At 36.9% G+C, this 15,882-nt stretch overlaps 1 protein-coding gene across 1 annotated transcript; it reads right to left on the reverse strand.

Annotated features, from left to right (window-relative positions):
- Positions 1-2,596: 2,596 nt before the first annotated feature.
- Positions 2,597-5,343, reverse strand: LOC145130817 (cysteine-rich receptor-like protein kinase 19). Its single transcript, XM_079065580.1, has 7 exons — positions 4,542-5,343; positions 4,320-4,430; positions 4,101-4,243; positions 3,808-4,018; positions 3,471-3,711; positions 3,235-3,385; positions 2,597-3,103 (listed from the first exon to the last, which is right to left on the reverse strand). The coding sequence occupies exons 1-7, from the start codon at positions 5,341-5,343 to the stop codon at positions 2,762-2,764; spliced, it is 2,001 nt and encodes a 666-aa protein (XP_078921706.1). The 3' UTR covers positions 2,597-2,761.
- Positions 5,344-15,882: the final 10,539 nt, after the last annotated feature.

The raw sequence follows: 15,882 nt of genomic DNA on the forward strand, positions 1-15,882 counted from the left end.
CATTCGGGAGGTGAGTCTTCTCACCATACTAATGGGTCTAAGGCACAGAGGCCGGCCCATTTTATGATATGTGGATTATCGATTGACTATACGTTATGTTAGTATGACATTTGTATGGAAGACCCCAGGGGGTTCCCGTGGGATTTGGTACAAGACCTTGGAGGGTTTCCATGGCATCTTAGTATATAATTGTGTGTTTAGTTTTCATTGTATTTGCTTGGTAGAGAAGACCATGCGGGGGTTCCCATGGTAGGAAGACCATGTGGGGGATCCCATGGCAGGTAATTAAGACGACGTGGGGGTTCCAGTGGCACTAGGTGTAAGACCCTGGAGGGTTTCCATGGCTTCCTTATATTTTGTATGCATGGCTTATTTGATATATGTAGCTTTATAGCTAATTTGATATATGTTATGTGGATTGTGTGTGGGGTCTGCTCTGGGGGACTCACTAAGCATTAGCTTACAATTTATGGAATTGTTTCATGTACATCTGAGCCCAAGGGATAGGGCAACGCTTGATGGCGCGGCGTGCACTCTCTCTCAGGCGTTATTATGGGACACTCCTATGTTTTGAAATAAAATTGTTGTTACGAATTTGAAAACAATTGTATTTGGGATTTCAGGATTTGTGGAAAGTATTTTGGTTAATTAAAAATGAATTTTTTTTTTAAATTTGGGTTGTTACATATCACATTGACATGCAAAATCTGACATCGGGATTTTGCATAAAGGAGCAATAATGAGTGAGTGAGTAAGAGTAAGAGAGAGAGAGAGAGAGAGAGAGAGAGAGAGAGAGATAAGGAGTGTAGAGGGGTTGGTATGGCCGAATTTTTGGGGAAAAAAAGGCTTTATGAGGCTTCATAATGGTTGTAACATTTTTAAATATTGCCTCTTTACAATTTTTATAAAATGGTTTTTAGTTTTTATAAAAATTCTAGGTATTTTTGCAATCTTCTAAGAGTTTATTTTTTGGTTTTTATTTTGGTATTTTGTTTTTAAAAATAAGTTCTTAAACTTGTACTATCTTGAATTAAGTAATCAAACTGATAACTTATGAATTGATTTTTATAAAATCAAATATTTATATTTCAAATAAATGAAATAAAGGTTCATATATGAATGTAGGTTTAGACAATGATTGGATTATATTTTTGGCTCATAATTCAAATTATGATATGTGGATATTATTTCCAACTTGTAATTAAATCAAATTATGATTAATTAAATTGAGTTTGCTAAGTACTTAAACTAGTTAAGCATCTCATATGTTCCGATTAATAAGTTAGGGTATTTAACTTACCCTTGAGTCGTGATCTATAGAACATGGTTTTGTGTTTAGTTTTGAGATTGAACTTTGGCACTTTACAACCTAGTTGGAGTATTCACATATCAACATGACTGCTTAATACAAGCAAAGTTACACCACTTGTTCCGAGGGATCTACTAAGTTGTGATCTAGCTCAACTTGTTGCATATAAAACCAAGTTATGTGCACGCATGGAAGTCACAAGGTTCTAGTTGAGTTCTAACCTGAGTTTTGACGGTTGTCACACGAAGACACCAATGTCGACCCATAGATTATGTTTATATGTATGCTAGTTGTATGTGTGTGACTGTGCATGTGTGTATGTATTGTATGTATGCCGGGCGGGGCCTGATGGGTGAATTTGGTGGGGCCCATCACATGATACAAACAAATCTGTTTCGAGCAGGGCTCGATATTGGGCGGGGCCCGTTGGTTGTTGGGCATGACCCATTGTATGTTTGATATCTATGGTATGAGGTATTTTGGGGAACTCACTAAGCTTCGTGCTTACGGTTTTTGGTTTATGTTTTAGGTACTTCCGGATCCAAGGTGAAGAGCTCGGAATGATCACATCGCACACACCATAATTTCCACCTTATTTGACTTTGTTGTATTGGGATGATTGATTGACGTACTCTGATTTTCCTTTTATGGTTTTATGAACATGTTTGGTTGATGGTTTTATTATTATGAAAACAAAATTTTTGGTTTTAAAATTTCGGGAAGTTTCATGTACCATCAACAAAACCAATTTTGTCTTTAGCAGATAAGGAAATCAACATGGAGTGCTTTCGGGATGATGCCATTGAAGAGTGTTGAAACGAGAACAAAACTAGGATTGTCTGAAAATCCAATGAAAAATGGACTCGAAACACTAACTGTATGATATGCAATCGAATCAGTAGTGTTGGATGAAGAAATGATTGCTAAGAAGATGAATAGGATGCAATTGAAATGATGAAAATCAAGATCCAAGAGAGAAGATGTGATTGAAATGAAGAAAAAAATCAAGATCGAAGAGAGGACCATAGTTTGATACCATGTTGTAGTGTATGAACTTCGAGAGAAAGTAACATAATTTGAAATGATTTCATCTTAATTGTTTACTGCTATGAAAGAAAGAGAAAACTAATTTCAAATATCTTCTGACAAACTTTATTAACAAAAAACTAAACTACCCTTCTAACTAATTTTGTGACAGTAAACTAACAAAAAATGTTGTAGTTGTTGTGATCCAAACAATTGTAACGAATTGGACAAGTGGCTTGCTTGAGACAAATGTGACCCAACATATACCATAGACAAATTAGGATACAATAATTGAAATACAAATCTATACCTATAGCTAGGACATTACTTCAGGAGATTTTTTTGTATGAGATGAATATATTCAATGCATGCTGAACACACTACATTCTATATCTATACAAAAGAATAAAAACGGCAGTACATTCATTACACACCCCGATCACCGATGCCTCTACTTTCTGAAGATTTCCCTGTCTGAGTTTCATTAGCTGAATAAAGCCCAAATTCATCGCCATTCCAAGTTGACGAAAAGTTATCAAAGGTGATAAATTGGCCGAATGACATGGGTGGTTTAGGATCAGAAAGAAATTTCCATTCACCTTCAAGCATAAAAACGACCGAAGACATAGTGGGACGATCATTTGGATCTTCTTCAACGCATAGTAGAGCAATACGCATCCATTTGAGACCCTCATCGACAGGACAATCATCATCCATATTTTCATCTATCAGTTGCTCTCCTTTTCCTTCTTCCCATAACATCCATGCCTTGAATTGTCAAAGTAATATGGTCCATTGTTAGAAATTAGCCACTTCTTGAAAAAGTGAGAATTCTTAAATAGAAAATCTTCTAATTGAAATGAAAAGTAGAAGACAGTAATGATAATAATTTGGCTTACATAGTAGAGAAGGTTTTGATCATGCTCTTCGTAGAACAACCTGCTGTTCCTTTTCCCAGAAATAATTTCAAGCAGAAGAACACCAAAACTATACACATCAGATTTGATTGAGAACAACCCCTCCATTGCATACTCAGGTGCCATGTATCCACTGTCCAAGGTTCACAACAAACTTTAATTCAGTTAACCTAAATAACTGAATATATTAATTTCTATAAACTGTATATCTGGCTTACTAGGTTCCAACAACTCTGTTAGTATTAGCTTCAATTTGATTAGATCCAAAAATTCTCGCAGTGCCAAAATCTGATATTTTTGGGTTCAGATCGTCATCTAATAGAACATTGCTAGCTTTGAGGTCTCTATGAATGATTTTGAGTCGAGAGTCCTCATGAAGATAACGAAGACCCTTTGCTATTCCATTCACTATGTTGACACGCTTAGCCCAGTCCAGTTCTTTTGCTTTTTTAGGATCTTCTATCATAAAAGTAAACTAAGTTACACATAATTAAATACATAACGTTAACAAGGTCTATAAAAAAAGAGAAATGCAGAAAGGGTTGGAGAACAAACCAAAAAGATACTTATCAAGGCTACTGTTAGACATGTATTCATAAACAAGGAGCCTTTCCTTCCCTTTCATACAACAACCCAAAAGCTTCACCAAATTTTTGTGTTGTAGCGTTATTATTAGTTTTACTTCTGTTTTGAATTCTTTCATTCCTTGACTTGAGTTTTGGGAAAGTCTTTTCACTGCTATCTTTTTACCATCAGAGAGGATTCCCTGCGATTAATAATACGTCTGATAAATTTAAACTAGCTAAAGAAAAGAAACCAGTGTATATGGATATAGTTTTGGTTATTACCCAATAAACAGAACCAAATCCACCTTCTCCAAGCTTATTTGCATCCGAGAAATTACGAGTAGCGGCTTGAATTTTGTTTAGTCTGAAGTAAATAATTTCGCCAGTGTCATCATCTGATCCTTCAAACAGTTCTTCCTCTTCCTCTACACAAAGATTGTTATTGCACTCCTTGATGGGTGATTGTATATAGTGATATTCTACTTGTTAAATCTTGTTTACCTTTTTTACTGCCGATCCTTCGAACCTTTAGGCAAATAAAGAAGGTCGAGATGGCCAATGTTACTGTTGCCACTGCTACTACTGGAACGATGACCTTTGATCTATTTTTCCCTTCAAGGATATATATCAAATATCAACATGCCACAAACTTTTTGTGCACCACTAAACTATTATATAAATTTCATCAAAGAATAAATATTAACAAGGAATGTCAGAATGAACCTGGAGGTGGAATTGATGGCAAATTTGTTGGTGGCATTGGTGATGATTGATCCACAGTGTTAACAAGATCTATTATGTATCTTATCAAACATGAGTATCTGTAGTAAACTAATCCGTCAGTACTTCCATTATACGATGCTAGTAGATACTCAGTAGCGTTAACCAAACACTCTTCACATTTGTTGAGAGATATAGTCGGAATGCATTGCATAGTCACTTCAATATCTCCCCGAGAACTTGGTAAACTGGCGCTTTCAAAGTAAAATGTTTGATTGTAACCATCAGTAGCTGCTGTATCGAGTAACTGTTTCAACAAGTTCATTAGGGTCTCAACGACTAAATCCCAATTAGGGATATACCTTGCTGGAAAGGATAGAACGTCTTCCTCATAGCCATCACGTATGTCAAAGCTGCTATTGGAGTAGCTGAGAATACAGGTACGATAATACCAAGCTGTGGCTTTCTTTTGGTTAGGACATTCCAGTTTTAGCCGATTGGGTGCACCCCTCACACAGCCAAGACAGGTATCATTTTGAATGTCTCCGGGGCATATTGCGATGGCATAAGCTGTGCTTGACTCATTGTCTTGTGAAGAATTTGAAGATCTTGAAAAGAAACTATTTCCGGTGGGTGCTTCTGCAAGAGCCAATAACGCATCATTCAGGTTCTTTTCATATGCACTGTTCTGGGTAAAGTTTCCTAGTTTTCCGCACCGAGAATCTGCATGGGTAATGGTGAGACCAACAAGATGTGAAAGAATAAAAAACTCAGTTATAACTAATACCCAATTCACAGAAGCCATTACTGTTTATCTTTGTGCGAAATAATGTGTGCAGCTGTATATAAGGCAACTCATTTGTCAACAACTTTGACTTCTGAATCATAAGTAGCGTTGAAAAATTCAATGTGTAGGAAGTCGATGAAGTAAATGTGTGATACCCTCATGGCCATATTACGTGATTTGTATGCAACTGTAGAGATGAACCAAAAATGTGGAGGACCATGAGAAAAAAGGAGTGGAGTGGAAGCCTTCAAACCAGCCATGGTACGTAGTCAACCTATATATTTTTAACGTAGCTACACCACCATTAAAACCAATGCAAGGACAAAAAATAATACGTGGTCCATTTACACTTTAATTATACCGCTCCATTTACATTTTAATTATACCGCACAATATTAGCCTTTTGTATTAATAACATTGAATATATTAGATTTGCCATTACATTAATATAATAAATTTGAATAAAACATTAAGAAAAAAGGAAGCGCAGTTTTCTTAATAAAATTTAATGAATTGGATAAAACTAGATTGGTGACTAAAATATATTGGTCATATTTGGAAACTAAATGTAGTCAGTAATCAACGAAAGTCGTCGTTATTTTATACAATTAGCGACGTGAATATTTAAGTGACCACAAAATTTTTATTGATTTTGGTTATGTTATTATTGACTACTGTGACGAACAAAGTGGTCAATAAAATATTTATTGTTAGAGACAAACAAAATGTCACTAATTAAGCAGTTATGCAAAAAAAAAATTAATGAAAATCGACCATTCTTGTGTGTGGTCCAAGTCTCCTTGTCCTCCAAGTGTCCCTAGTTTATCTAGATTAAGTACTTAGTTAGTCTTTATCTTTTGTTTCATTTTATTAACTTTTCTTCTCCTGTATTTACACCCTTGAGATGAATGATATTATTAAGCTTTCGGATTATCAAAATCTTTATGCTATCAGAACGGTTCTTAGAGATCCGACTCATAGTACATACCCGACAGCTTCATCATGACCGGACAACCAGAATCGTCCTCCAACAAAGATAATGGCAATGCCATTCACATAAACTCTTCATACTACATTCATGCCTCCAATTACAGAAGACAAATGCAAGTCAATGATCTCCTCACATATAATAACTACAACTGGTCACAAGAGATGTTAAATTTCCTCGTTGCCAAAAACAAACTTTGATTCATCGACGGGGCTATCAAGAAACAAGAAGATACCTCGACTAACTACATGCCCTGAATGTGATGCAACACAATCGTGAAAGGATTTTTGAGGAAGGCTGTGGAGAAAAACGTCGGAACTAGCGCAAATTATGCCATCACTCTAGCAGAAATATGGTCAGGCCTTCAAGAGAGATTCAAAAAAGATAGTGCACCAAGGGCATATGAACTAAAACAATCTCTCACTTACACTCATCAAGAAGGTATGTCTGTTTCAACATATTACACCAATTTGTGTGGGGTATGGTCTGAGATTGAATTGGTTTCACCAAAACCACAAAGCACTTGTAAAAAATGTGGTTGCAACATAGGAAACCGATTGAACAAAGCAAAGGAAAAAGAAAGATTATGTGAATTTTTATTGATGTTAATGGAGAATTTAATACAATTAAGTGTAAAAGCAAGAACGATCTGTGCAGACAAGGTTTGAAAACACAAACCCTAAATTAACTTAAGATCACTATCTGCAGCTAATGAAGATACAGTCAAGTCCAGTCTTGTCTCAGAATAGAGATATTCAACAAAGTGTTCAAGATATGAATGATTAATAAGTATGAACAATGTAAAGTAATTTAAGAACAATAAGAACTTAAAACATAGTGATTTGACTGAATGATTCTTGGTATTAATGTGAAAGAGAATGATGCACTCCTATATGTAACACTATACTTACAATTCCTTAAATAGATAAGGAATGGAAAATAAGACAAATCTGCTAAAGTGCATGAACTAAAAGACAACTGAAGATCAAAAGAGTGACAAAGCCGCATCTATTGATCTTGTCCCATGTAGTATATAATAATAAAACAACTACTAAGTGACAAACTAATACTAGGAACATTTAATGCACATTACAGACTCATATGACAAGTATGAAAATGATGTGTCTCAGTCAGATCTTCATTTCAGAATCTGCATCATCTCAAAACACTTCTCATTTTGAAATTGGTTCACTTCGGATTGCCAAATGAGTCACTTTTCATGTATCAACAATCTCCCGCTAAGTGACCTTAGCAATCTTCTGACTCATCATTTAGCTTCATCAAACACAAATAGATAAGAACTTTGAAGCTAACTTCGAACTTTGATGTACCATCTGAGACGCTCAATAAATTTCTTTTTCACATGTTCAGAAGAATCACTTTTGGACACATTGGAGATGAACTTTTAGAGAATCTTGGTAGGAACAAGATGTTTGTCTAGCACTTGAAAAACTTCCTTTTGATTGGTCATCTTCTTGAGGTAGATGTAACCAAGTTTTGGTTATGCAATGGGTCATTTAGCTAAAATCTGAGCATCAGGAATTTCGGTATTGATTTTGGCCAAGAATTTTTGTGTTCCAAAGAGATCAGCAAACTCTACATCTGATCGACAGAATTCAACAATGTAGTCCTTCAAGAAGCAGATATTTAAGTTGTAGGCTTCGATTCTTGAATCATTTGATTGACGATCTCAAAGGTGAGTAGCAATGACAAGGATGACATTTAGATTTATCGATGAGAGGCTGCATCTACAGTTGTGATGGTAGATTCTTTATTCTGAGAAATATAGTATCTGTACAGGAGAAAATCAAGATCAAACTTGATTTGGAATTTTCTACCATGACCAACTATCTTGGTGATTCTTTTTAAAGACCACACTTCCTTTTACGGTCGTGCGTTAGTAGAATAAAAAGTGCTCAATCTCTCACGCTCAGTTCTGATGATAGTTTGAGTATTATCGTTTGGATCTAGAGGTGCGAACTTGATGTAGAAGCATCCATGTGGAGAGACTGGCAATTCCTGTTGATCATCATCTTGAGTTGGAATATCAAAATTCATGAAGGGCATGAAATGTATATCATGAATGATTGCTTCTCGGAAAAGAGGAGAAATACCCAACATCAGATTTGCGTTGTCTTTGAAAGCTTTAATCAGTATGCTTTCTTCCAAATCTTGTTCAATTTGTTCTTGGGACCAGTCCTTGGAGTTTCTAAATGAATTCATTGGACTATCCGAACTTATGTCTATCTTTTAGCCTTTGTCTTTGAATTTGTCATGTTTATCAGAAAATGGATGAGATGATTTGATACCCAGATTCCATGATGAATAGTTCAGATGGAGAAGGAATCAGAGGCTCTTTAGGGATTTCATCAGGTTTCCAGGTGGGAGAACCTTCATTAATTTGAGCGATCCTCGGAGCAGGAATTGGAGGAAGTACAGACTTAGTGGCTCGGAAAGAATCAATTGTCATCTTGGTTTTGAGCTTCGCTATGTCTTAGATCCATTTGAAAACTTCTGATAAATATGATGGCCAAGAAAACGAGGATCATTTCATATTTTCTGCTTCCGAAAGGACTTTGACAAGTTATTCCCTGATGCCTTGAAGTCCTAAAATCACATGTTCAACCAAATCTTCTGTTGGATTAGATGTCTAAGCCCATAACTATTATTGGTATGTACTTGACCCGAGAGTAGCATGGTCCATTTGGGTTGCATATCATCAGGACAATTTGTTAGGATGGACTCTTGAGAGAAGGTTATATATGATTTATTAATATATTATAAGTACTAATATATTAATATGAAATCATATGGTTTTAATTAGTATTGATCAAGAATTAATTTAGAATTGATTTAGTGATCAAAAAGAGACTAATTAAATCTATGGGGACTAATTATGTTAATTAGTTATATTTATGTGTGTTGGGCTTATGATCTATTTTGCACCAAGTTTATGTATGGATACATAAAGAGTTGGGCCACATGAACCATGGATCATAAGACCCATGGGTATGGATTTGGGTTATATCCATGACCCTAGAAATCCCACATATAAATACATACTTCATTGCCCAAAATCGATACTAGTGTATTCTTGGAGTTCATGGTGGTTTTGGGTGCATGGAGATACTCTCTCAAGTTCCTCCTTTGTCCATGATGTGTTGTGATTCCACTTGAGGCTTCCACACTATTGGGGCTAAACTCTTAAGGCTAGATACATCAAGACTTCAATCTCCACCATAAGGTATGTTATCCTAACTAGATTCTTGTGTGTTATATGACAATTATATGATAGTTATAGGTTTAATACCTTGGAAACACCATTGCATGTATAATTAGTGAAAAAATAGATCCAAGGTATTTAGGGTTGCATGAACACCTTAGGAGTGTTAGAATGCTCAAAACCCAACAGTGGTATCAGAGCCTAGGCTTGTTTTCAATTATACTTGATGTTGTTTGCTGAAAATGTCGAAAAACTGCTCACTGGACATTAGACTTGCCGATTCCATGAAGGAAATCTATGAGTTCATGTGTATCTTCAACCGACTCGCCGAGTTAGTTCATGCACTCGACGAGTTGGTGCGCCTGAGTGCAGATTTTCGAGTTTTGGTACTGAAATTTGTTTAGAATCATTACCTTTAACTGTTTTAGACTTATAAAACCACTTTTTAAAAGTGGTAATGATTATGGTAAACCAATTTCAAAGTTATTATCAAAGTTTCAAGTTTTATATATGTTTATATGATTTTTGAAAATTGTTGATATGGATTGTTCATGCTTTTGGGTTTTGGTAGATCATAGGAATTATGTGCAAATTGTTTGTTAGTGTAATTTTTGATCTCAATGACATTGAATGGACTCCATAACTTGTCCTCAAGTTATGGAACACCAAAAGTTTTGTGTTACCTTGTTTTATGATTTAATTTAGATTAAGGAAAAAATTATGTGTTAGTTGTTTTCAATCTAAATTGATCTAAAAGTAGTTTATAAAATGTGTTTTTGTAACTTGTCCTCAAGATTATATGAAAAGTCACATTTATGACTCTTTAAACTCATAAAATTGCCATAGGTTACAAAATGAAGAGTCTTTTTTGTCATAAATAGTTTTATGAACTCCATAACTTGTCCTCAAGTAATGGATGTTCAAGAGTCTCTTCATTAAAGATTTTCAAAAACCTTAATTAAACTCATAAGTTATGAAAATCTAAGAGTTTTTAAAAGTTTCAAAGCTTGCCCTCAAGTTTTGGAATTTGCAAAGTTACCTCCCCATGTATACTTTAATTCCAAATTAAACCTTAAATTTTTAAAAGTTTAAAATTCAACCTTATACTATTATAATATTAAAAGTTAATAGTTATATATATGTATAAGATAAAGTCAATCTTACCGTTAGTAGGCCTCATTCACGAACCTGGTCTCTAAGGGGGGTATAAGGTTACTGCCTATAAAATGGCAGTTTAATAGGTGTCCACTCTCACCCACCGCTTCCTTGACTGGTGGAGGGTCGTTAGCCGAACGGGTAGGATAGGACTCTAATTCTCCTTTCATTAAAAGTATAATGATAAATACTAAGTAACTAAACTCTTATAAATTCCCAATCTTAGTTACTTAGGAAAATGTGAAATGGTGCTAACCCATGAAATTACACTTTGCACCCTTGTTAAGTCGTTAGTGGAGCGCGTGTGGTTAACCAACACACTAACTTGGGATTGACAATGTGTGGCAAAGGGTGACTTAAGTTTTATCATAGATCGGTGGAGCGCGTGTGGTTATCCGACACATCGATTGGGTGATAAAATTAAGGGTACCAAGTCAATTTGCATGGTTATTCACACCTTTTTGTGATCCTCGACATCCCAGTCACAAACTTGAGAGGGCACAATCGAGATTTAAACATGCCATTGAAAGTTTAATGAATCTCACAAGATCTAGGAGTTTTAAATACAATTCAAACTTAATAATTTATTTTGTTTTTCAAGGTGGATATTAGTAAATCGTCATTTGTGACAACCCAAATTTTTTTGCCTTGTAAGTCCAGCCAATCAATCGAGAGTCAGACTCATTTCTGCTATCTTTTAGCATTGTTTAGGGTTTGTTTCAGTGTTCTAAACCTAATACATTCAAGTTTTGGGTTTAGGGATGAGTTAACTTAGGTTCTTCATGTTGCACTCGAGCCAAACACTCCACCAAGAGGAGTGTACAGCTGCACACATGGGTGTACGACTGTACACCCAAGGTGGCCGTGAACCCATGCCCATATATAAGCCATCCCTTCATTTCTTCACACCTTTCACACTTCTAAGTAAAGAAAGCCAATTCTCTCTCAACTATCACAAAGCTTTTCACCTTGATCTTCAAAAACGTAAGTATTCCTTCCATTGATTAGTTGATACATTGCTTTATCTAGTGAAGATCCATGATTTCATCCATGCAACATCATCAAACTCAAGAACATCAAGAGTGTATGGTCGTACACTCTTGATGGGTTTTGAGCATTCTAACACTTCCTAAGTGTACATGCAACCCTAATAACCTTGGAACTATGTTTTTCTAATTATCATGCAAAGTTGAATTCCAAGGTTATATTCCTATCTAGCATTCATGGGGAACAAATTTTAACTTGCATGAAAGATAGAATAACTTACCTTGCTGTTTCTTATGATCCTTGAAACCTTGTGAGCCTAGCACCCCAAGTGTGATGCCTCAAATGCTTCACACAACACCAAATGCTTTTGGAGTAAACTTTAGAGAGAATATTACACTTGCAAAATCGACTCTAGCCCTCTTGATTCTTGTGTGCTACCGATTTTGGTGTAGCATGGGTTCTTTATATAGTGTTGACACATCTAGGGTTACACCATGTAAACCCTAATGTGTCATGACTCTTCATTTCCATGACCCATGGGTTTGTAACTCCCATGGAGCACCCTATGGGTTTAACCCAACTTGATAATCCATGGAGCCTCTTAGCCCACTATACAAGTTATGCATAATTTACATAATCAACCCATATATTTAATTAGTTATCTTTTGATCACTTAATTAATTCTTGATCAAACTAATTAAATAATATTATTAATATATTAGAACTTATAATATATTAATAAACCATAAGTGTTATTTCTCTCATTTTAGTTTATCCAATTGCATGGTGCCATGCAACCCAAATGGACCATGCCGGGTCGGGTCAAGTACATACCAGAAATAGTTATGGACTTAGACACCTTATCCAACAGTCTCCCACTTGGATAAGTCAAATAACTATAACTGCAAGTATGACTTCAGGAATCGATCAGCAATCATAACTCTTTCAAGGTCTCTCGGAACTGAGAAGATGATGATATGCCATTTAAGATAAGCGATCATACAATCCTCTGTTCTAGATATCAGCCGGACAAATACATGGAACAATGTCTTACTTATTGTCCAGCAGTTTGTTTCCCGATTTCCGATTTGTTTGACAAAGAACTTAATTGAACACATCAACTTAGTTCTGACCGGGCCCGGTACATAGGTCAAAACAAAATCATCGAGGGGCCTAGATATCAGCTTCTAATCCAAGAAGGAACAGATAAACTTCGAATCATATGTTTGTTCTACTACTCATTGAATTATACACAAGAGCACGTTTTATAACATCGAGTTACCAATGCGTTTTCGTACAATCAATGCATAACCAACTCATAAGTAACAAATCATATATCTAGGTTTGAAGACTTATATGATATTACCGTCTCACGATCACTCGAGATAAATTCCATGAAGTGATTCCAGTGAGCGTGGGTTGAGTCCAATGCTCAGAACTTATGAGCACTCACGAGTATTGTAGCCATGTACAACAACTTAGACCTCTGCAACCAATCATGACAGTCTTGATTCATACCTACTTCCGACATATGACCGACTGTGGAGGTTCGAATAATATGATATACCAAACATAATTATTCTGGAAGTCAAAACATGCAAAAGAAATATAGTAAACGATCGACAAGAGATAGCAACACTTTACTCATAAATAAAACACCTTTTATTCATCATCTAATGTCAATTACACCTTACAAATTTCAAGGTTATCTAACTACTAAATCTAATATCATCCTTCAGCCCTATGCTCCGAGCATGCTGGAGATGCTTAACCCGAGTCAGTCCCTTCGTGAGGGGATCTGTTGGATTCTCATCCGATGATACCCTCTTTGCCACGAGGAGTCCTTCTTCTATTCGATGTCTGATGAAATGGTATTTTCTGTCGTTGTGTCTGGATCTCCCGTGATCCCTTGGTTCCTTGGCTAAGGCAACTGCACTTTCACTATCACAGAAAATTTCCATTGGCTCTTTAATAGCTGGTACAACTCCAAGGTCTCCAATGAAGTTCTTCAACCATATCGCCTCCTTTGCTGCCTCGCTAGCTGCTATATACTCTGATTTCATAAGTTGAATCAGCCACTGTCTCTTGCTTGGAACTTTTCCAAGAAATTGCTCCTCCGTTTAAGGTAAAGACCCAGCCTGACTGAGAGCGAAAATTATCCCTATCAGTCTGAAAGCTAGCATTACTATACCCTACAACTCTCAAGTCTTCACTCGCACCGACGGTAAGGACCCAGTCCTTAGTCCTCCGTAGGTACTTGAGGATATTCTTTACCGCAGTCCAGTGTGCCTTGCCAGGGTTCCCCTGATACCTGCTAACCATGCTCAAAGCAAAGGCTACATCAGGTCGAGTACACGTCATAGCATACATGATCGATCCTACAACCGAAGCATAAGGTATTCGACTCATTTCTGCTATCTCATCCTCAGTACTAGGGCTTTGTGTCTTACTCAATCTGGCGTTACTCTGGATGGGTAACTCTCCTTTCTTGGAGTCCTGCATGCCGAATCTCTTCAGCACCTTATCCAAGTAGGTACTCTGACTAAGTCCAATTAGTCTTTTACTCCGGTCTCTCAAGATCCTTATCCCTAGAATATAGGCAGCTTCTCCTAGGTCCTTCATAGAGAAACACTTCCCAAGCCAGGACTTAACTTCCTGCAGAGTTGGGATGTCATTTCCTATGAGTAGTATGTCATCCACATAAAATACCAAAAAACTAACTATACTCCCACTAGCCTTGACATATACACAAGATTCATCTTCACTCCTAGAAAAGCCAAATTCTTTGACTTTCTCATCAAAGCAAAGATTCCATCTGCGAGGTGCTTGCTTTAACCCATAAATGGATTTCTCAAGCTTACACACTCTATTAGGGTACTCTGTATTGACAAAACCTTCTGGCTGACTCATGTAAACATCCTCAGCCAACTTTCCATTAAGGAAAGCGGTTTTGACATCCATTTGGCATATTTCATAGTCATGAAATGCAGCTATGGCTAACAGAACCCTAATAGACTTAATCTTGGCCACTGGAGAAAAGGTCTCATCATAATCAACTCCCGGAGTTTGTGAGAAACCCTTTGCAACCAGTCGTGCCTTATAAGTGTGTACATTACCATCCATGTCGGTCTTGTTCTTGAAGATCCATTTGCACCCTACAATCTTACGACCTGGTACATTCTCAACCAAGTTCCAAACTTGATTGTCATACATGGACTGTATCTCGCTGTCCATTGCCTCTTTCCACTTGGCTGACTCAGGGCCTGCCATGGCTTCCGCGTAACTGTTAGGTTATCCAGACCTATCAGTGTCTTATCACTGATAAGTGTATCACCTTCCGCAGTAATATGGAATCCATAGTAATGCTCAGGTGCATTCCTAACCCTTGTGGAACGCCTCAGAGGTACAGACTTGTCAATTGGCTCAACAGGAGTTTCCTCCTCAAGTTGAGTTCTAGGGTTTGAAGTTCCTTCACCACTTGACTCTTGAATTTCTTCAAGGTCAACTTGCCTCCCACTGTCTCCTTGGCTTATGAACTCTCTCTCTCGAAAGAAAGCTCTCCTAGCTACAAAGACCACATTCTCACTAGGTCTGTAGAAGAGGTAACCAAAGGATTTCTGTGGGTAGCCGATGAAAATACACCTCTCACTTCGAGGTTCGAGCTTATCATGAGTCTCGCATCTCACGAAAGCCTCGCAACCCCAAATCTTAATATGGTCTAGGTTGGGTACTTTACCCGTCCACATCTCATGAGGAGTTTTGGCAACTTTCTTTGTGGGAACTAGATTAAGGATATGGGCGGCAGTCTCTACGGCATACCCCCAAAGTGAGATTGGTAGCGAAGCTCGACTCATCATGGAACGAACCATATCCAACAAGGTTCGATTACACCTCTCAGCTACACCATTCAACTGCGGTGTCCTGGGGGGTGTCAATTGTGAGACAATCCCACATTCCCTAAGATAGTCGAGGAACTCTGAACTAAGATACTCACCACCTCGATCGGATCGAAGCATCTTAATGTTCCTGCCCAATTGATTCTCGACTTCCTGTTTAAACTCTTTAAACCTCTCAAAAGTGTCTGACTTATGCTTGATTAAGTAGACATATCCATATCTACTATAATCATCAGTAAAAGTCAAATAATAACGATTAGCATCCCTTGTGGCATGTTTGAAGGGTCCACACACATCCGTGTGTATAA

Source organism: Lactuca virosa, chromosome 1 (assembly GCF_052849685.1).
Source record: "Lactuca virosa cultivar CGN04683 chromosome 1, Lactuca_virosa_CGN04683_v6, whole genome shotgun sequence".
NCBI lineage: Eukaryota > Viridiplantae > Streptophyta > Magnoliopsida > Asterales > Asteraceae > Lactuca > Lactuca virosa.